This window comes from Clavelina lepadiformis, chromosome 1, assembly GCF_947623445.1.
Source record: "Clavelina lepadiformis chromosome 1, kaClaLepa1.1, whole genome shotgun sequence".
Lineage (NCBI taxonomy): Eukaryota > Metazoa > Chordata > Ascidiacea > Aplousobranchia > Clavelinidae > Clavelina > Clavelina lepadiformis.
The window spans coordinates 23,883,854-23,902,992 of NC_135240.1; the positions used below are offsets into that span (position 1 = coordinate 23,883,854).

General features: G+C 37.7%; 2 protein-coding genes and 2 long non-coding RNA genes across 6 annotated transcripts; 2 read left to right on the forward strand and 2 right to left on the reverse strand.

Annotated features, from left to right (window-relative positions):
• Nucleotides 1-1,769: 1,769 nt before the first annotated feature.
• LOC143444815 (uncharacterized) lies at nucleotides 1,770-14,654 on the forward strand. Of its 2 annotated transcripts, none has more exons than XM_076943602.1 (22): nucleotides 1,770-2,708; nucleotides 3,379-3,434; nucleotides 3,527-3,589; nucleotides 3,691-3,768; nucleotides 3,870-4,047; nucleotides 5,301-5,414; nucleotides 6,080-6,259; nucleotides 6,444-6,615; nucleotides 6,765-6,819; nucleotides 7,018-7,107; nucleotides 7,654-8,026; nucleotides 8,684-8,853; nucleotides 8,955-9,021; nucleotides 9,131-9,327; nucleotides 9,603-9,767; nucleotides 9,846-10,020; nucleotides 10,235-10,395; nucleotides 10,536-10,648; nucleotides 10,819-10,976; nucleotides 11,147-11,291; nucleotides 11,620-11,857; nucleotides 12,240-14,654. In XM_076943602.1, the coding sequence occupies exons 1-22, from the start codon at nucleotides 1,874-1,876 to the stop codon at nucleotides 12,396-12,398; spliced, it is 3,942 nt and encodes a 1,313-aa protein (XP_076799717.1). In that variant the 5' UTR covers nucleotides 1,770-1,873; the 3' UTR covers nucleotides 12,399-14,654. The 2 variants fall into 2 exon arrangements, with proteins under 2 accessions (XP_076799717.1, XP_076799720.1); XM_076943605.1 differs by having other exon boundaries at nucleotides 9,849-10,020.
• On the reverse strand, nucleotides 10,293-11,223 carry LOC143444848 (uncharacterized). Its single transcript, XR_013113776.1, has 3 exons — nucleotides 11,093-11,223; nucleotides 10,510-11,007; nucleotides 10,293-10,432 (listed from the first exon to the last, which is right to left on the reverse strand). It is a non-coding gene; the product is annotated as an uncharacterized LOC143444848 (long non-coding RNA).
• A 53-nt stretch (nucleotides 14,655-14,707) lies between the features above and the next one.
• LOC143444834 (alpha-tectorin-like) lies at nucleotides 14,708-18,294 on the forward strand. 2 transcript variants are annotated; one of them, XM_076943615.1, is made up of 13 exons: nucleotides 14,708-15,065; nucleotides 15,177-15,250; nucleotides 15,381-15,509; nucleotides 15,620-15,742; nucleotides 15,841-15,943; nucleotides 16,081-16,258; nucleotides 16,420-16,586; nucleotides 16,711-16,882; nucleotides 16,986-17,056; nucleotides 17,164-17,329; nucleotides 17,417-17,521; nucleotides 17,594-17,699; nucleotides 17,777-18,294. In XM_076943615.1, exons 2-13 carry the CDS (start codon nucleotides 15,181-15,183, stop codon nucleotides 17,998-18,000), a joined length of 1,614 nt encoding a protein of 537 aa, XP_076799730.1. In that variant the 5' UTR covers nucleotides 14,708-15,065; nucleotides 15,177-15,180; the 3' UTR covers nucleotides 18,001-18,294. The 2 variants fall into 2 exon arrangements, with proteins under 2 accessions (XP_076799730.1, XP_076799737.1); XM_076943622.1 differs by having other exon boundaries at nucleotides 16,444-16,586.
• Nucleotides 15,918-16,774, reverse strand: LOC143444856 (uncharacterized). Its single transcript, XR_013113778.1, has 4 exons — nucleotides 16,665-16,774; nucleotides 16,465-16,576; nucleotides 16,090-16,247; nucleotides 15,918-16,023 (listed from the first exon to the last, which is right to left on the reverse strand). It is a non-coding gene; the product is annotated as an uncharacterized LOC143444856 (long non-coding RNA).
• Nucleotides 18,295-19,139: the final 845 nt, after the last annotated feature.

The following is a 19,139-nucleotide window of genomic DNA, read 5'->3' on the forward strand; positions in this document are numbered from 1 at the left end:
GGCTGCTTTATATTGATTGTTGTAAACCTATTTTTCTACTACCTACCTTTCCATTAATATAAAAATCATTGACTCACTTTGATTCTGTTTTAAATTGCAGTCTGCATCTTGTAAAGTTTTTATTCAGGTGTGTAGCGTATGAATTCTTTTAAGCAGAAACAAAAAATGTTAAGAATGTATTGCGTAATTTTTTACAGCACTTTGCGTCTTAGGCACTCAACTTCTCATTAAAGTATCATGTGCATAGCTCATATTGCAACACATAGTGTGTAGGAGTCCTTGGGAAGACTTGAATATTGTGCATTAAGGCATGATATCAAAAACAGTACCAGAATTAAACCAAGTTTTCTATCGTCTCCGGTTTTACCACACACAATGCTTAATTCAGCTGTTGCTGCATAACCGGATAAGTGGTCTAAAGCCTTATGTCAAAATGTAATGTTTTTTCCCATTTCTATAGAAACTTTTGGTGGAAACTAATGCAGTCTTTTGTTTCTTAACCATTTTTAGTTAGTTTTTCATAGCAAACGTTTCGAATGTAATCGTAGCTACAAGTCATTTGGCAATTAAGTTAAACAAAATATGATAAGCATGCAATTTAGGCTTTTGACACAACACAGTAACAGATGGCACAACTTTATACGAACAATAGCGTTTACAACTTAATATAGAATAAAGGCAAATTGCATTGTGACAAATACGCGGAACGCTGCCAAAGCAATTCTTATTTTCTTCGCTTTCTAAGCCCAATTTTTTCACTCTATCACTAACTTATCACGAGTTTTTTGAGTAAGAGATTTTAAGCTATCTCGGCCCTCGAAAAAATCTGCACAAATGAAAAAGCATTTTAGCATCGATTTTCAGTAACTAGCCTGTTACATAAACACAGCTGGATTCAGGATTTTGTTTGGAAAGAGCACAATTCGAAATAAACTTGGGTTATATCCAGTGTATTTTTTAAAATCACAATTTCGTTTACAACACAGTAGTATTCCCCAAAGATGCGGCTTGATATCAAATAAACTCTTGCTTGCTGTACGTCAACGGCAAAGCTGCCCTGTTTTGTAATATCATATTGACAAATTTAGTGTGTGAGACTCAAAGCAGTGTGTAAAATAAAAGGTAGGCAACATTTTTTCCTTATTTTTTCTTGTGTAAGCAATTCATAAGCTGCTTACCTAAGTATAAAGTGTATAATCCTAAGACCTAGAACACTTGCAATTTTTAAAGGAACCAAGCGGGTCAATTATTTCCGTTTATGTGTGAGAGATACACAAAATTTTTCCAAAACGAAATTTTTTAAAAATATGGACTAGGCTACAAACACATTGCTTGTCAGATTGTGAGCAGATTTCATTTACATTTATTGTTGATTAAATTTTTGTTTAACATAAATGACATTTTTAGTAAAGTTTGCCTTGACTAGGGCTGGGAATTTAGCCGTTAGCTGCCGTTGCTGCTAATTGTCAAGTCGCATTCTTAGTCATAGGCAAAACTGCTATTTATTCTTAAGAAACATGATGAAAACTGTTTTACTAGCAATTTCTGCCATGTTAGACCACAAAGTTCACCAGAAAATCAAAGTATTCAAACATTAAAATAATTAGGAAAGTAAGTAATTTCTGTTAGTCAACGGATTACCAAAAATTTTGGTCCAAATTCTCCCCTACATGTACGTTCTTGAATAATTGCTTACAAAATCTTAGTCGCAAGCCGGTGAAATTTTCCCAGCCCTAGAATTCACAACAATGCAGATGCATTTCTGAAAGCATTGATTTATTATCGGTAGGTTTATTACTGAAGACACATTTTAGGAAGGTTAATTTGATTAAGTTTGTCTTTAAGCACAAAGCTTCAAGGAGCTTGTATTGCAATGGCTGGCACCACAGCATCTGGGCCTGATGTCAGTGTGGCAAATATCATGAGTGAGGATTTGTCTAATGCTGAGGTGCCCCAGACTATTTCATGGGCAGATTGCCCGAATGAACATGTTGAAGATGCCAGTTGCAATTCCGGAAGTCTTAAAGAGAGCACAGTCAGTGATTCTGTGTCTAATGATGAAGATAAGTCTCAGGAAGCAGGAGAAAGCAGTCAAGAGAGAGATGAAGGTTGGAGCAAGGTGAAGAGCAAAGCGGAGAAGAACGAACCTCGCTTCAATCACTACAATCAGCATCGCAGTGAAACTGAAAGCAGAGGGCGCCATCGAGGCTTTCCAAGGAGAAAATATCATTCTAGGGGATTTCCTCGAGGTTTTCACAAACCAAAACACACCGGCAACGATGATAATGAGCCAAGTCCTCCACTTTCAGAAGTTAATGGCACAATGGCCGATTCACACTCTGGTGCCGAATCCAATGACTCCGACTCCAAGAAATCAGATCCCGAAAAGAAAGATAAGGCAGAGTACGTCGATGCGCCAGTTCCCAAGGTTAACCCTTGGCGCAAAGGTGATCCAAATATGAAAAAAGAAACACGGCATCCTCACGCAAAAAATGAAAAGCAGCAGAAACCTCTAGCTGAAAACAAAAATCGTAAGCCACTTCACAATGCTAAAACAAAGACACCAGCCACCAAACTAGCTGGTTTACCAAAAACATGTGCTTGGGGTAAAACTAAGCCACAATCAGCTGATGTTGGTAAAAACGGTAAAAATGACCAAAGTGACAAAAAGACAGAAGAGAAAGGTGATGAAGACAAAACAAAAGAAGGTGGGATTACTAATCATCAACAAAATATGAAACCTAATACTAGTGTTGCTGTAACATCACTAGGTAGGTCTGTACATAGTTTAACAGCTTGCAGTGTACGATGTTTTAAAGACAATGAATAGGCATGAAAATATGACTTGTATGCCAGATGCTAGTTTTTTTTATATAGGGCCATAGGCTGTAACATTTCAAGTTTGGTGTAAGTCAAACTCCAATGCTGCTATTTTTATGAAGTGTCACATAGAACATAAGGCAAAAAAGTAGATATTATGTACTCTATTTGGATAATTGCTTACTAAGTCTACCTTTATTACGCTTCACACTCTGATCTTAACTGAGAAAGTATAATTATATTTAAAGTGGTATGAAGGTAGTCGTTAATTATAATTTCCAACCCATCTGATGCCTTTTGGAAATCACAAATGATGCCATGCTTATTAACCATTCGCTTATAAGTAAATGTTTTGATTAGCAGAGCAGATACAAAAATGTCATCTTGTTGAATGACATTTCGATAGCATTTGGGAGCAACACAAATTCTGTCAAACTACCATTTTTATGCTATTATAAATCTCCCAGTGTCGACTAGGAGACATATACATTTTATAAAGAGTCTAAATATACAATTGTAAATTAATTTCATTCATTCTGTGCAATGTGTATGTTACAGTGCTTCCTGCAGAAAAAGAGGAACAAACCACATCAGACTTGGAAAGCGGTGACCAAGTACGACATTATTTGATATTTGTCAGTTTTTTGTTGGAACTAATAGTTAGTTTTTTAGAAATATTAAGTAAAAATTATATTCTCTTGCTTAGGCAAATGAAAACAAATCTGGTGAAATAGAGACCTGGCCTTCACTAAAGGAAGCAGTTTCTCCTGTAAGTATGTAGGCTATTCAGGCATATTTTTTGTATAGTGCACACTGCAAGTTAAGATTTAAGAGTTAACTTGGAGTTAATTAAGGTTTTTTTGTTCTCAGCCTCAGGTAAAATCTCCTAATCCCAAACATCTTCCACCTAAGAGCCCCGGAAATAACAACAGTACCAATGCTAAAATGGTATGTTTTGGATGGATTACTAGATGTAACCAATGATCATCACGTTAATAAGTTATCAAAACGTTAAAAAGGCATAAGTTGATTAAACTCAAAAATTTTAGGATTTCAAGAAACGTTATAAGCGCAGAACAGGTTCGGCTCGATCAAATGCCAGCAATGATTCAAAAACCTCGCCTGTCATCGAACGAAACAAACGCGATGATCATGACTCTGATTCTTCAAAGGAAAATGATGAAGATGGAAGAAATTCACCAAACACACCTAACAGCAGGAAAAAGGGTATATACAACTTAATTATATATTAACTTTATTGAAGTTTTACTCTTAAAGTAATGAAAGTTATCATACATATTGAGTGTTATTTTAGCGAATGCAATCATTTTATTTTGGTATATAATATATAATTATTTTCATTTTTAACTTCTACAACTATTAGCCATTAATGTTTTGAATGCTTTGGGTTAGCAGATGCAGATGGACATTTACATGTCTTTTGTGACTGAGTTTATATACGAAGTTATGATAGTTATTATCTATATGTCCACACCTTAAAGCCTTGATGAGTAAACCAAATTTGGTATTTTACAAGCATATACAACTTGAATGTATGCAAACATAAGCAAAAAAATTGCTAGAAAGTCATAGGACGTTTTAACTTAGCCAGCGCATAAGCGCACCAACACAAACCATTCCCTAGGGACTGTGCAGTTAGCTTAAACGCTTGTGTTTTCTTTGCATTACCGGTTACTGTTTTGCTTGTACATCGCCAATTAGTGGTCTAATACTTGTTGCATGAAGAATAACTTTGCTCTGATGCCTACTCATCACTATGTAAACATAACCCTGTTTGTATTTGACATGCTCTTGAGTACACTTGTGTAACGAGGATGAGTTTAAGCTGTATTTTAAGTATCAAGGGTCCATAAGCTAACATTATATGGTGGTTTACATGCTACTTGGCTCTAACTAAAATATGTTTGCAGTCAAATTTTTCCCACTATCCATTTTTAAACTAGTATAAATATATGCTCTGGGCTTGTCAAATGAATTGGTGACTTTGGTCTGTATTTTTTTTTTATTCATGACTTGGTGCATAATTAGTTACATCATTATGTTTTCCTTATTGTAAATCATGAGCACAATTGTATTAAATTTCAAAATGGCAACATAGTAGCCTATTAAACAGTATTCTTACACTTTTCATTTCATTTGAATTATCCATCATACCTCCAAACTAAATCATTTTTGTACTACTAAAGTCACGTAATAAAGGAAGTGTGGGGGCAGAAAAAAAACTACTTCCCATAACAACTGTTTAGTCCCAGTTCTGCTTTCGTATTCCATTGAGTTATGATGCCAACCTGCACTTAAAAAAAGGCCATAAATTATATTTTTCTGCTGTCTGTTTTGTAGATATTAAGCAATAGATCCTCATGTTTATATAAGGTGATAAGTTAATACTACAGATTAATGGGCCTTGTTATCATTAATTATCACCTTACAACTAATTTTCTAATATACAAAATGTTTAGGACGGCATCGTTGGGTCCCTTTGCCGGTGGATGTTCGATCAAGAAGGGGTGGAAGGGGACGTCCACGATCAACTTCACCGAGAAACAAAAGAGCTCCCCGGCATGTTGAAAATGGTAAATTATAACAGACATTCATGGATTTCAGAGCAACAGTTTGTTTTAGTTGTAGTATTTTCTATTATGGGTTTGTAATTATTGCAATTTTGAAAACATTTCCATATTCAAAGTGGTTGAAAGAAGTTGTAGCTTAGCCAGTATTTTTTTACGTAGCGATTTGCGCCGTTAGCGCTCACATACATTTGTTGATTTAAGTCCATTTAAAGCACCAGCATTAAGCTACTTCACATAGAATCGAACTCGGAACAGTTTTGTCAATAGAAGCTTTTTATGTTTTGAGTAATTGAAACTGTTCCATGTTTCAATATATACATTATTGAAACATTTTTCTGCAGTGTTATATCACTGGTTAATACCACAATTCATTCTTACATCATTTTCATCTGTGCTTAATGGCCTTCGTCAAAGATGTGCTTGAAAACTATTGTACTTATTACTAATAGCACTTATGCACCAAATTCTACCAATAGGAGAAGACTGTTTGGTTTAACTAAGCATTACTAACTTGAGACAAGCTTTTCAGAATAAGCCACTCTTACTTAAGAAACACCTGAAAAGCACGCATCCAGCACAAGACTTGGTGCATTATACATAAAAACATGTCACATGCAGAAGAGAACAGCACACCGCCCACTTTCACCAAATATTCTTTCTTGTTATAGGCAAAGGGAGCACTCGCAGTTATAACAACAGCAACAACAATCAAGGCGAAGTAGATGGGGAGGGTGTGCACAAGCGATGGTCCAACAGCCCACGATCTGATCGCGATTATCATAGCCGTCGCGGCCGTGGTCGTGGTAGAGGTCGAAATAGGGGCCGCGGATCATTCAGGGGCAGAGGAGGTAATTATTCCAAAGCAGTTGTCTGCATAAAGTTTGCACATGTAAAAAGACACTCAAAAATCATGGAGATGAGCTTGTAATTGACTTCCAGATTTTCTTCGCGTGGTACATACATTGAACACTATTGGTGACTTAACTTCTTCTCTTCCCTCATACCATGTTTGGTTATTTTACTTTTACCAAGGTTTTGTGACTGAGGACGTATTGCCATCTTCAACACTTGTTGTCTATGACCCAGCGGGGTTTGCCCAACCATTAGAGATAATAACGCCAGTCATAGATGACGGAATGCAAGTTTTTATCCCTGAAGAAAATTCAGCTTACGTGCCAAACGTGGAATACATTAAGTGGCAAATGTGAGAAATGTGCCAAGTTTAGCACATAATAGTTGCACGCTAGTGCGTGTATAGGATGACTTTTTTATTACTGGTAGTTTAGTGAGGATGCGGTTATATGCCGGAAAAGGATATTGACTATTATTTTGACAAGTTTTCTTTGTTTACAGTGAATATTACTTCAGCCCTGATAATCTGGAAAGAGACTTTTTCCTGAGAAGGAAGGTATTAAGTTCAAGCCTCTAGTTTACCATATTGCTTGTTTATAACATGTTCAAGCCAAACTCGCATAGAATGTTCGATTGTTCGTGCTCTGAATTGTTTAGCTTTGATTAATAAATCAAATTGAGTTATAATTTTATTGCAAGTGTTGAAATTTACTTACTGCTTTGCAGTGTTTTAAACTGCTGTATTTTCCTGCAGATGGATAAAGAAGGCTTTTTGCCAATAAGCTTGATTGCAAGCTTTCAGCGTGTTCAAGCTTTGACTAACGATATTGACATGATACATGAGGTAGGAAGCATGTTTGCAGGAAACTGAATTGTTAATATTATTAATTTGTCCATGCATGGCAATAGGCCAAATGTTTAGTTTAGATTTTCTGCGAATATATGGAATAAAATAGTTTTGTGATAGTTGCCGTAGTGTGGGCAATTTCACGTAAGCTGCGTAGTATTTCTTCACTCTTAGGCTGCTTTTTTTCTAAATAGGCCTAGTGCTTTTTCTGCGTCACTGGAAACCGCTTTCGAGCATTTACTCAAAACAGAGCTGTTAAAACATTAAAATTGGTTTGATTTATTTTGCATTTCCATACTTGTATCCAGATTGTCTTGGTGTAAAGAGCATTTTTAAAAAAAAAGCAGTCAATCATATTCACTACTTACCTGCAGAAGAGCAGTTGAAGCGATGGTAGTGACAATTTAAAGTTTTAATTTTTCATGACAATAATGACTCAGTGATTGCTTTTGAGCACAACCTTGCACTGACCCTAACCTATTTAATTCCACTGTCAGTATTTCAACGAAACAAAAATGTATTTCATTGTGACATCTCTTGCAGGTCTTAAAAGAGAGCACTGTAGTTGAGGTGGTGGAGAATAAGGTGAGATGCAAGAAGGACCCCCAACAGTGGGTGATAGGTGACAATCACATCGACGAGTCTCACGCCGTTCCCATCCCTTCCCCGTCGAGCAGCCAAGCTCCCGTCATTGTAAGCTTCAGCCCAACCTCCACTACTTCAGAGGAATTTGCTCATTCTCCTTCTCACGGAGTCCAATATCACTCAATAAATGATGCTCATGCACCTCCTCTGCCGGACGAGGTCTCAAATGAGGTTGTTGCTCATTCAGAGCTCTGGAAGTGGGTTGATGCGCCTGGTTTTGTTCCCGGGAAGCCTTTCGTCCCACCTGTTTTGGAAGTCGATGCCCAAGAAGGTTGCTACTTCTACCGCATAAATTTTTAGTTTGTTCTGGAAGACAATATGACATTTTTATTTAGACAGTAAACTAACCACCAGTAATTTTTGATTTATCTATACCAGGGGTGACGAACCTATTCGATGACGCGGGCCACTTTGTCAGTTACGGCTGAGCAAGCGGGCCGCACAATTTTTTTAACATTTTGCATAATAATTAGCATTCAAGCACAACCGCTTCATTTGGCAGATTTTTAGCTGCTCCCGCGGCCGCAAAAAATACATCGATTGAGTGCGGCAATCTATTGAAGACATACTGCTGCGACTCAATTGTGCTATCAGCTTTTGATATCGCATTGCGCAAAGATTAGAAACAGGTGAAAGAAAGTTCAAGACTGCTGGTCTCACCGGACGCTTCGTTCAAGACTGCTGGTCTCCCGGACGCAAAATTTAACCCTAAATTCCGGACATGTCCGGAATTTTCCGGACGGTATGGCAACCCTTTTCCTATAAGTCCTATATGCCTTGCATGTATGGGCGTTTGTCAAATCGTTTGGTGGGCCGCACAAAATTGTTTGGCGGGCCGCATGCGGCCCGCGGGCCGCAGGTTCGTCACCTCTGATCTATACTATTCCATTTTATTCACACTGTATGTGTCATACTTGTTCCAATTCAGACAATGACAGCGACAGGGACAACAAAAAAGAAGGCCGCAAAGTTGAAAATGATGAAGACTCCTCCTCACTTCTAGCAAGTCGTCAATCTGGAATAAGTTCAAGTTTACCAGAACTTGATAGCAATTGGTGGACCAAAGTGGAAAAACACAGACCAAATAGGGCAAAAAAGGTAACATGGCGTTTCTTGTTTGTTTGTTAAATGCACATCAAACCTTATAATTTCCTTAAGTATTGTTTTGTCGTTGTCAACAATGATGTTTCTCTTTTTAGCATAAATCTGAAAAGCATAAGCAGTTCATTGATGCTGAAGAGCCCCACAATGCACCAGAAGATGATGGTGATTGCCGTTTCTTTTCATTTTTATTGGTTGAACGTACACTTTTTCCATCCTTTTTATATTAATTATTTCTCAAAATTTATACTCAAATGTATTTATACCGTGACAGGAAAACCCTCGCCAAATAAAAATACCGCTAAATCCAGCAAGAGTCATGTGGAGGACACAAGAGAAGAACTAGACTTTATGTTTGATGAGGAAATGGAAGAATTAAATCTTAACAAACGAAGCTTTACAAAGTGGGACTCTGAATCTGATGATGACGTCACGGATGCAGATATCAGGAAAATCATCATAGTCACTCAGGTAAGAATATTTTCGTGACCATTTTCTCATACTTTGAGCAAACATATGCCTCATCAATATATTTAACTCGTTTTATAAGAAAAACTCAGGTAAGATTTTTTTAAAATGGTTTTTCAACTTTAATGAGCGGTCTTCTATTAAATTATTATTTTATGCATAAAAATGAATGATCTACGGAGCTTCCTGTCCAAAACTTTTTATGTGGTTAATTTTTGTTCAATACTTTTGAAGTTCTTTAAATTTTTCAACCTATATTAACTTGTTTTTTATTGAAGACTCCTCCTGCTTTTCGCAAGCATCCTGGTGGAGATCGCACAGGCAGCTTCACGACACGGCCAAAAATGACACAAGATCTTGCCTCAGTTATCAACGATGGGTTGTATTACTATGAACAGGAATTGTGGGACACTTGGGATGACGATTTGGAGCTGGAGCCAAATGTATGGATCGTGTAAACTTAACGGTTCATCCTCGTGTTTTTAACAAAAAGCAAATAAAGGACTTTCTTAAATTTTCAGCAGGAACCAAAAACCAAATACACAACTGTCAACGTGATAAGTCAGGAGGAATTTAAGGACATAAAGGGAGAGAAGCGTTCTCAACCTGATCTCAGCCAGATTACTCCTCCAGGACCACCTGTGCAATCCCATGTTGGACCACCTCCTCTAGTCTCTCCCAAGAACAAGCAAAAAGGTGAGAAACCGTTGTAAAAATTTCTCTTATCATATTTTTGACTCTATGTCTGCGATGACGAGTTGTTGTAGATCACTTGATGCCCAATTATCTGTACTTTATTTAGTTAAATACTTTATTGTGAATAATAAATGTACACAACACGTAATTTGATGAACTATTTACAAATTAGTGAATATGACAATAAATCTTATTGATGATTGTGTGATTACAGAGGAGAATTATGTCCCACATTCGGTCCCTGCCAACATAGAGGGCAGCCCCAGTGCTCGGAAGACACCTCGTGTTGCACCACGTACTCCACATCACAAGGATTCTAAAACCGCACCGAGATTTTATCCTGTGGTTAAAGAAAACAAAGGACCGGATCCAAGAGTGAGTTGTTTTGATGACCGCATTTTCAGAAATCTACCTGGAATATAATTTCAATGCTCTTTAAGATATATGATAATATCTGCGAGATTAAGGAGAGGAAGTGTAAAGACGAACAAAAGTTTGATGTTTTACTTCTTCAGACACCTCGCAAAATCAAAACCAGGCACAGCAGTCATCCTCCCGAGGAGCACCATGTTGGATGGGTCATGGACATACGGGAGCATCGATCACGCTCAAGGACTCCATCTGTTAGGTATTTGAAATTTATTTTTGCTACGTCACAGATGCACCTACACAGCCCAGGCTTCATATCATGTTGTTTTTGTGACAAATACTGCAGTACTTCAAACTAACAAATCTCAGATAGCTTATAGCTAGGCAACTGAACTCATATTGAATCAACGGTTGATGTTGTGTATTTAGTGATAGAGGATTTAGCCCAGCACCTGAAAACTTTAACCGACGTCCAGTTGGCACCCCACACTCTCTTCCCAAGTTTGAACATCCATCTCACTCTATGCTGAAAGAAAAGGGATTCACGCAGCAGGTTTACAGCAAATATCACAGCAGATGCCTTCGCGGTAAGTCCACTCACAATTATCTCGTATATTTCTAAAAAGAATTATTAAAATGCAAACAGGTAATGTAGTTAAGATTCCACTTCTGGCTGAATAAAGTAAATTGAATTGTTATGAACTTGTGCAAGTTGCTGAGTGTGTTTTCTTAATCTCTTGTTGTTGATGTACTTCAGAACGTGAAAGGGCGGGCATCGGACAATCCCAGGAGATGAACACGCTCTTCAGATTTTGGTCATTCTTCCTTCGTGACAATTTCAACAAGAAGATGTTTGAAGAATTCAAAAATCTGGCAAGGGAAGACAGCAAACAAGGATACAGGTAGCCCATATATGTATATAAGCTTTGGATTGATCGAATTTTATCATAAAATTACCAACAAACGAATAAAACGTAATTTATCAGTAGGCTATAGGGTCAATGGGGTTTTATCTCCTTAAAGCCCACCGTAATAACAACCAAAAGTTAGTAGTCGACAACTATCATCATGTTTGTATAATTCTGTCTCGTGCATGTGACATATCAACCTGAGAGCTTTTTCATCAATTGTTAACTCACTCAGAATAATACGCAAACAGAAAACAATGTTTTTCACATGGTTAAAACTCAATTTGAGTTTATGAATTCACAAATTACTATTTTCTTCCAGATACGGGTTGGAATGCCTTTTCCGCTTCTACAGCTACGGTCTGGAGAAACGATATCGCCATGATCTCTTCCAAGAGTTCCAAGATGAAGTGAAGAGGGATTACAAAGAAGGGCAGCTCTATGGACTTGAGAAGTTTTGGGCTTACTTGAAATACTCGGGCCATCCCAGCAGAGAAGTCGATCCTTGCATAAAAGCGTGGCTGAAAAAGTTTAAGAAACTGGAAGACTTCAGAGTACTGGTAAGTACCTGGTGCTATTTTTGTCGCTTACGATTATCTCGAAATTGTTGTGGGTTTTGTCGATAGATATCAAGCGTTCCTATTTAAAAGACCTCGTCATTTCAAAGCTTTGCTTCAAGTAAGCCTGCAAGACATACCAATGAATAAAATAGATTTGCCTTCAGGCTATGAACACCTGAAAACGATAAAATTTGCTTTTAAGTATACCATGTAATCATTACAAAGCAGTTTCATCAACAGTAGGCAGGAAATTTTTTGTCACAGTCGAAGCAAACCGGTTAAGAACGTTGGGCTAACTCTCAAAAGCATTTTAAGCTTGTTTAGTTCAGTTTGTGGCAAACTGTCAAGCATAAGCGCTTAATTTCTTCCATTTTGCTCTCAGCCTCCAGTTCAAGAGTCTACTTCTGGACAAGCAACTGCAGTTACGGCTGATTTCTCCGATAAACAGAGCTCATCGAGGCTTGCATCTGGGGATGCAAGCTCTTCCTCAAATGAAAAGAAATCGAATGAAAGGACTTCTAATGCCGATAACAACAGTTAACTGAAAGCTTCATCTGACTCTCAACCAAAGACTACTTTCCGTTTTATTTTTAATTTTGTTGATTGGTTTTGTTTTTTCTCCGCATTTCGGTTGCCCTACGCTCTAGTGGACATCCAGGATCAATCCAGAGACAAGGGACAAGGAGAAAAAGATGCTAAAGGCTGACAACTAAGATTTCATTTTTGGAATCTTCAGATTCTGTTCTGAAAAATAACACAAACCGGCTGGGTTTTTCATTGCTTTGAGCATCAAAGCCAGTCTATCATTACCTGAGCAAAAATGGCTTACGGCTTATCCAGAGCGAAATTCGTGGATGCTCTTCCGTTATTTATGCAATATTTTTAAGTTTTATCTGGGGCACAAATTGGCTTTCATTTCTGCATGCAGGTTTTGATTGAGGCTGCCCGAAAAAAACGTCACTTCGGTTTGTTACAAAATCAAACCGAAAAAAGCACTGACATTCAATCACTTCCAACCACACTGTGAATACACTGAAAAAACAACGGCGAAAATCTCATCACTAACCCCCTTAAAATAGCACAACGAAGCTAATGCAAACCCGCCATCAACTCACTCGCCGAATCAGTTTGTGCATTTTGCCGCTACCAATTTTGTTCCGGAGGGCCTTGTTTGTTGTTGCATTGCTTCGTGCTGTATATTCGTCATGGTGTGAGGTTCATGACAGTACCAATACAGCGCACTTGAAGGTTTTTATATGGTGCTAGCGTGCTTCTGAATCAATTTCATGTCCCATGAACTGCCGCAATACGCCGCGATAATCGACATCAACATAACACAGGTAGTGATACATTGATGGCTTTAAAATATTGCAATCATATTCGTTCGGTTGAGTTTAGTCTTGCACCATATCCCTGTAGTTGTGATCGAACGCTTACCATGAAAAATCTTCGTCTATCTGCATGCATATGCCTGATATGTATCGCTTATTGCATCCGGCTCAAGGGTATAAGTAACCATCTTAATCTTTTGATTAACTTTTCTGCCTAAATATTATCCTTTCTTTTTATTTGTTAATCGTGCGCCTAGTTGTGGAAATGCTGACTTTTATACTTGTCAAAACAAAGCGATTTATTTTTGGTAAACTGGGTTATATGGTGTGAGATCTCTATAGTAATTTCGTTATTGATTAGGGGCGTTAGTTTTTTTGTAAGGCGATTACGTCACGTTTATGGCATATCGTCATTACGACAGTTGTATTTTCGTTCATTACGTCATAATGAAATCGCTATTGCTGACAGTCTCCAATTATTATACCTTGCCATATTCGGTGATCAGAAAAAATCCCCACTTCATTCACAATTTTTGTCCGTTTAGATCACATAGAAAATTGATACGACATGTGGACATATAAGACGTGCATTACCCCTTCAACTTGGCTTGTTTTTACTTTTGTGTCTTCTGCTTTGCGCATGTTTTAAACTCTTATTATGTGTCATCGCTTATCGTTTTACCGCCGTACTCAACTGCCGATATCAAGTAGTTTATCTCATGTTAGAGCGTTGTAAAATTGCCGCTAAGTTCGTCCAAAACTGACCATTTATTGCCAAACTTCTGCATTGATCTTGGAAAATTTTCCGAAATGTTCTTGGCAGCCAAAGGTTTTCTATATTTTAATTGCAGTGTTTTTCAACTCGATCTGTTACGCCTCCACAAGCGTTTTTTCTCTTATTGATACAAATTTAGCTTTTGGCCAAGTTTCCTGCACGGTAATGGGGTTAAGCGATCGTTCCGAGCTACAGCCTTTCAGGCCATGTTTTTCTGTATTTGTACAAATGTTTGTGCTAAATTAACAATTGTAAAGGTGTCGGAATAGATTTGCTGTAGCAAGAGCTGTTTTGTGGTGCGCAGTCGATTTTCGGGAGACCCAAGTATTGCTAATTGCTTTGACAGAGCCAAGTTAGAGTTTTGTTTAGTTTCCAAGCGTACATGTCAAACTATATCAGCTTCGTATCTCGTGCCGTTTTAAACCTTTGGTCTTCGGAATTTTTGCTGCTTCTATCTCAGTTTTTGCCGGTATGTGGTTACTTGTTAGTCTTGTTTTGTCTGCTGGTTCTAATTTGTTGCACGTTCATCTGTGGCGCGACGGATAGGTCTCTTTTCGTCGTCTTCTGAGGCCGGGGTTATGGACTTGGTTGTACTAATTTTTAAAAAATTCTTAATTTCTGATCGTGATGCTCGCGCTTTTTGTGTAATTTTTGTGAACGAGGATTTAAATAAAGAAAAAAAGGATGAAAACTATTGTGCTGTTGTTTCTGTTTTTTTTGAAGCAGCTGCCATCAAGAAAACAGATGATACAAGCCACACAGGTACCGTACAAATACATACATGTTTGCTGAGAACGAACTGTTACTTTTCCGCAAATATGTGTGGTTTTTGACCAATCAGGTATGAATCGGTCAGAACAACAATAGACTGCGTTTGCTGTTGCAAAAACGCTAGTGACCGTGAAAATGGTATTGAGGTCAACGCGGTAGAACAACTCTCATTTATTTAACTCTCTGCGAATTTATGAAAAATTTCTTTCCGTTAGTTTTGATAGAAGGCATTCATTCAGCTTAAGCAAAGTAATAATATCAAGACAAAGGAGAAGTTCGTAGTGCTACGACATTGGCCAAGAAAAGAAACTAGTCGCTTACAACAAAAACAGTAAGTAGGCTAATTGCCAGCTAAATAGCTTTTTCGGATTGACTGCAGCTGGTAGAAAGCATGTTTCGGTTATCAGTACATTAATTTGTAAAGGAATACTATTCATTACAGTAGAATGCACCTCCTGTTCAAGATAGTCATCATTTTCTTTTTGCTCTACCTCTACACTTTGGAGTTTGGAGATGGTGAGTAGACAACACATGAAGACGCTTCCTGTTTGTTTGGTTAAAGAAACAGATAATACTTTCTCAGTCTCAAACAACGTCATCTACGAAGTCTGTCATCCATATTAAAATCAGCTGCTTACTTACTCAGGCGCAAGGAACAAATGCAAATCCGGCAAGCACGACTGCCATTTAAACGCGACTTGTATAAACAAAAGACGTGGCCAATACCAATGCATTTGCAACGCCGGTCATACTGGAAACGGGACCCACTGCAGACGTAGGCTATGACTACGAGGATTTAATATTTGAAATCGATGCAAATCGAAGGGCTTTGTTTTCATTTCAAGTCTGATAACATAACTAACGTGTAAATTTTTACTGAAAAAGGATACGACGAATGCGCAACTGGTGAGCATGAATGCCATGAAAACGCCACTTGTACAAACACATATTATTCCTATAAGTGTACGTGCAATGACGGGTATATTGGTGACGGCAAAATATGCAGAGGTAACATTTAACTCTGTTCCTGTAAAGATAATGAGGTTTAACATTCAAACTCAAAAGAATATTTAAGTGGTTGAACCTGCAATATTGAACATTTTTAGAGGATTGTGATCTTCCTTCCGGCATAAATCTTTTTGATGGGAGGAAAATTGTCGACTTTCTAGACCCGCTCTTTGAATGCGATTCCGCCACTGTTGAAATAACGTAATGATTTCGCGTTTATGTTTTACTGTAGTTCGCGCTGGAACCCAATCAAAGTAGCGGAAACAAGCTGCTAATCTTTTCTGCAGTGGCAAGAAACCACATATTTTAGCTTTATTATCTATAGTTTTTGTTCCAAGTTTTCGTACCTGTCGTCTCAAAGAAATCGGCATCGGCACCATACTGGTTGCAACCCCCTTCACCCATCCCTCCGCCTTAGGTTTCGCTCCCAGTGTTGACCCGGATTGTCGCCCACGTCGTAAAAACGAGAAGTCGGTTTTTTCCTTCACCACGATCCAATGCAACTCTTCGTATACGGTAAAGAATATCGTCAAAAAATTTGCTTAAAAGAGTTCATTTGATTAATGGTAAGCTGTCTCTGCGTGTTAGCCACTGTTTACTACTGTTACTTTTTTTCTCGTCTGTGTATGATGACATAAACGTCCTTATACAAAAATCGTTGAGTGATTCTTTTGCAGAAAACATCTAATCATCTCATTCAGACTTTCACTGTAATGGCTTACACAAACGGCTATGCTTCGGATTCTGTGACAACGGTCGCCAAGCAAATCGCGATGAACTTTGAATGCATTAGGCCTAGACTCCTGGAAGTTTCAGCGGTCAGCGTGTTGAAACCTAAGCAAGGGTAAGTTATATCGACAAGGCAAAACTCAACTTAAACACAAAAACACGAGGAAAATTCTAGTTTTTATATACCATGTACCTCCAACAATATTTCAGAGGATCACGATAACCAAACTCTTTTGTAGTTCCATTACGATGTTAGAAGAAAGTGATACCGCTGATTTCGATGTTTCCATGACTCGTTATGAATCGGACGCGTTTCTAAAAGAAGAGAAGTCAGACACTGTTGCGTTACCTAACTACGTGTATATAGGTGTGGAAATTCTGGACGACATCCCAGCCAATTTCGTATTGCAAGTAGGCTTTGTTCTTGCGCAACTTTTACTTTTTGTGAGGTCACTTAAACCTCGGACATCTATGATTGCTGCACAATTGAATTAAAGTTTGTTACTGTATGTAGCTCAAAGGATGCTGGGCCACATCTCGTCCTTACATTAATGACGTAATCAACTACGTTTTAATAAAGAACGGGTATGGAAGTTTTTCAAATTAACTTCGTCGAGATGTTTACTGCCAGTCTTGATATTTCGCATGGCGTCAGTTTCAGCTGTAGGTTTTTTTCCTTACACTGCTTATAGCGTAGCTGTGGCTGACAACGGTGACGAAGTGGTGATTCTCAGGAATTCCGTTGATTCAATGGCCCATTTCAAGTTCAAGGCTTTTGCTTGGACTAATTCTAAACCTGACATTTTTCTTTTCTGTTCTGTTTATGTTTGTGATGACGACAACGAAGATTGCAGCACGGTATGAGGGGGTTTATCTAAAGTCGTTAACCAAGTCTCCTTGTCTCTTTAGCTTTTTAAGCTGCTTGTTTTTTGTGCGTATGTGCAGATAGCGGTTCCGAACGATGAAACTCGAAATTGTAGCATTGGCGAAAACGAACGAAATCTTTCCTGCGGTCCTATTCGAGTTTTAAGACGTCCTCAATGTTCTAAAGTAAGACTAAAAAGTAATTCCAAAACAAGTTTGACAGCTTGACAAATTAACCGCTTTGCTAAAACTGTACAGGACAACGGAGGGTGTGATCATTACTGCCACGATGAGAGCAAATTTTGCTTCTGTTCCTGCTACAAAGGATATCGCCTAGCATTGGACAAAGCAACTTGCGTGAAAGGTATTTCTCGTCTTATATTCAAATTAGTTGTCACGGACTTGACCAGAAATGAACAAATGTCCACTTTGTTTTTGCAGAAGAACACACGGTTTCGGTAAACGATTACGTCAGCATTTTTACATGGCATCAGATCAAGCAAATTTTGCAAATCGCTTTTGTCGGGATAGTGACCATAGCTCTGTGTTTGTCGGTTTTTGTCCATTGTTGGATGACATCTCGAAAAAATTCTAGCGATTCTGGAATGACGCTTTCAAAGTACAAACAATCTGACCGGCTTGCACCTTCATGCCCTAATGAATGATATGAATGTCCAACTCTTCAATGAAAACTGCTACGCAGTAAAGCATCTTTGTTTTCACGATGCTGGAATAAGTGCTAAAACTCTTATAAAGATATTGCGTTATAACCTTAACAAACTTGCCTCTTTCCATATATGAATCAAACAAGTTGTTATTCGCAAGGCGAAACTTGCATTTTGAACCAAATGTAATAGGTGCTAATGTAAAGCTTTCTGATGTTAATTGATGTAGTGTGGTCTCGCCCTTTAAACTCGTTGGTGATGTTTCTACTTTTTTGCAAGGAAAATAAAAGTCAGTAAAAGTGTATTCATGGTGGTTTTAAGATCTGTTGAACGTTTTAATGAATAAGAATGTTAACATAAAAATCTTTCGTTATAAACGTATGAACAAAGAAATGTCAATTATGAAGATGGTGTTTTAATTATCCAAATTATTCATTCAAATGCTTTTCGACAAATCAGTTTACAATAGTAACATTCTTTTCTGATAAGTTGTTTTCTGGTACGTCTTAAAACTATTTCATTTAAAAGAATAACGAAAAGATTTTTTACAGAATACTCAAGAGCAGCGATCAACCAACGCTCATGCGAATTATGTGTGAGGCTTCAATTAAATAATCAGATATATTTCAGTTTAATGCGTATCGCACTGTTCAAGCTGGTTGGTTATACTAACAGCAACTATACATAGACATGAAACAAAAACTAAGAGCACACCGCTAAACAAGAAATGTTATGGATGGAATTTGTCAATAATTACCTTGTTGATTGTGGGGGATTATTTTTATGTCACGAAATACCTAACAGAGATATAAGATTTTGTCAGTTATACACTTTCAAAAATGTTCGTGACTAATGTAATGCAGTAATGTCGGAATCCATTTACATGGTTTCAGCACAAGCATTTGCGATATTTGAATTAGATCACACTTTTAGCGCCCGCACAGGATGTTGTTTTAACGCGGAAGTGATTTTTAATGGACTCGTGAGAAACTGATGTTGTTTCACAAACCAACGAACAAAATGTAAGTCAAATAAAGGGGTCGTTGAAAAAAATGTATATACTCTTGTTTGGTTAACTTGGGTTGTTTTTAGAAGTAAACGACATTGCTGTTGCAAAACAATAGATTTAGACCAATAAG

Bases quoted from the DNA above. Each gene is read 5' to 3' on its own strand.
- LOC143444815 (XM_076943602.1), top strand. From the start codon at position 1,874: ATGGCTGGCACCACAGCATCTGGGCCTGATGTCAGTGTGGCAAATATC. The intron at 7,108-7,653 runs GTAGGAAGCATG...CATCTCTTGCAG, and splicing joins ATATTGACATGATACATGAG to GTCTTAAAAGAGAGCACTGT. The intron at 9,328-9,602 runs GTAAGAATATTT...TTTTTATTGAAG, and splicing joins AAATCATCATAGTCACTCAG to ACTCCTCCTGCTTTTCGCAA.
- LOC143444834 (XM_076943615.1), top strand. From the start codon at position 15,181: ATGCACCTCCTGTTCAAGATAGTCATCATTTTCTTTTTGCTCTACCTC. The intron at 15,251-15,380 runs GTGAGTAGACAA...TTACTTACTCAG, and splicing joins CACTTTGGAGTTTGGAGATG to GCGCAAGGAACAAATGCAAA. The intron at 15,944-16,080 runs GTAATGATTTCG...TTTTGTTCCAAG, and splicing joins TCCGCCACTGTTGAAATAAC to TTTTCGTACCTGTCGTCTCA.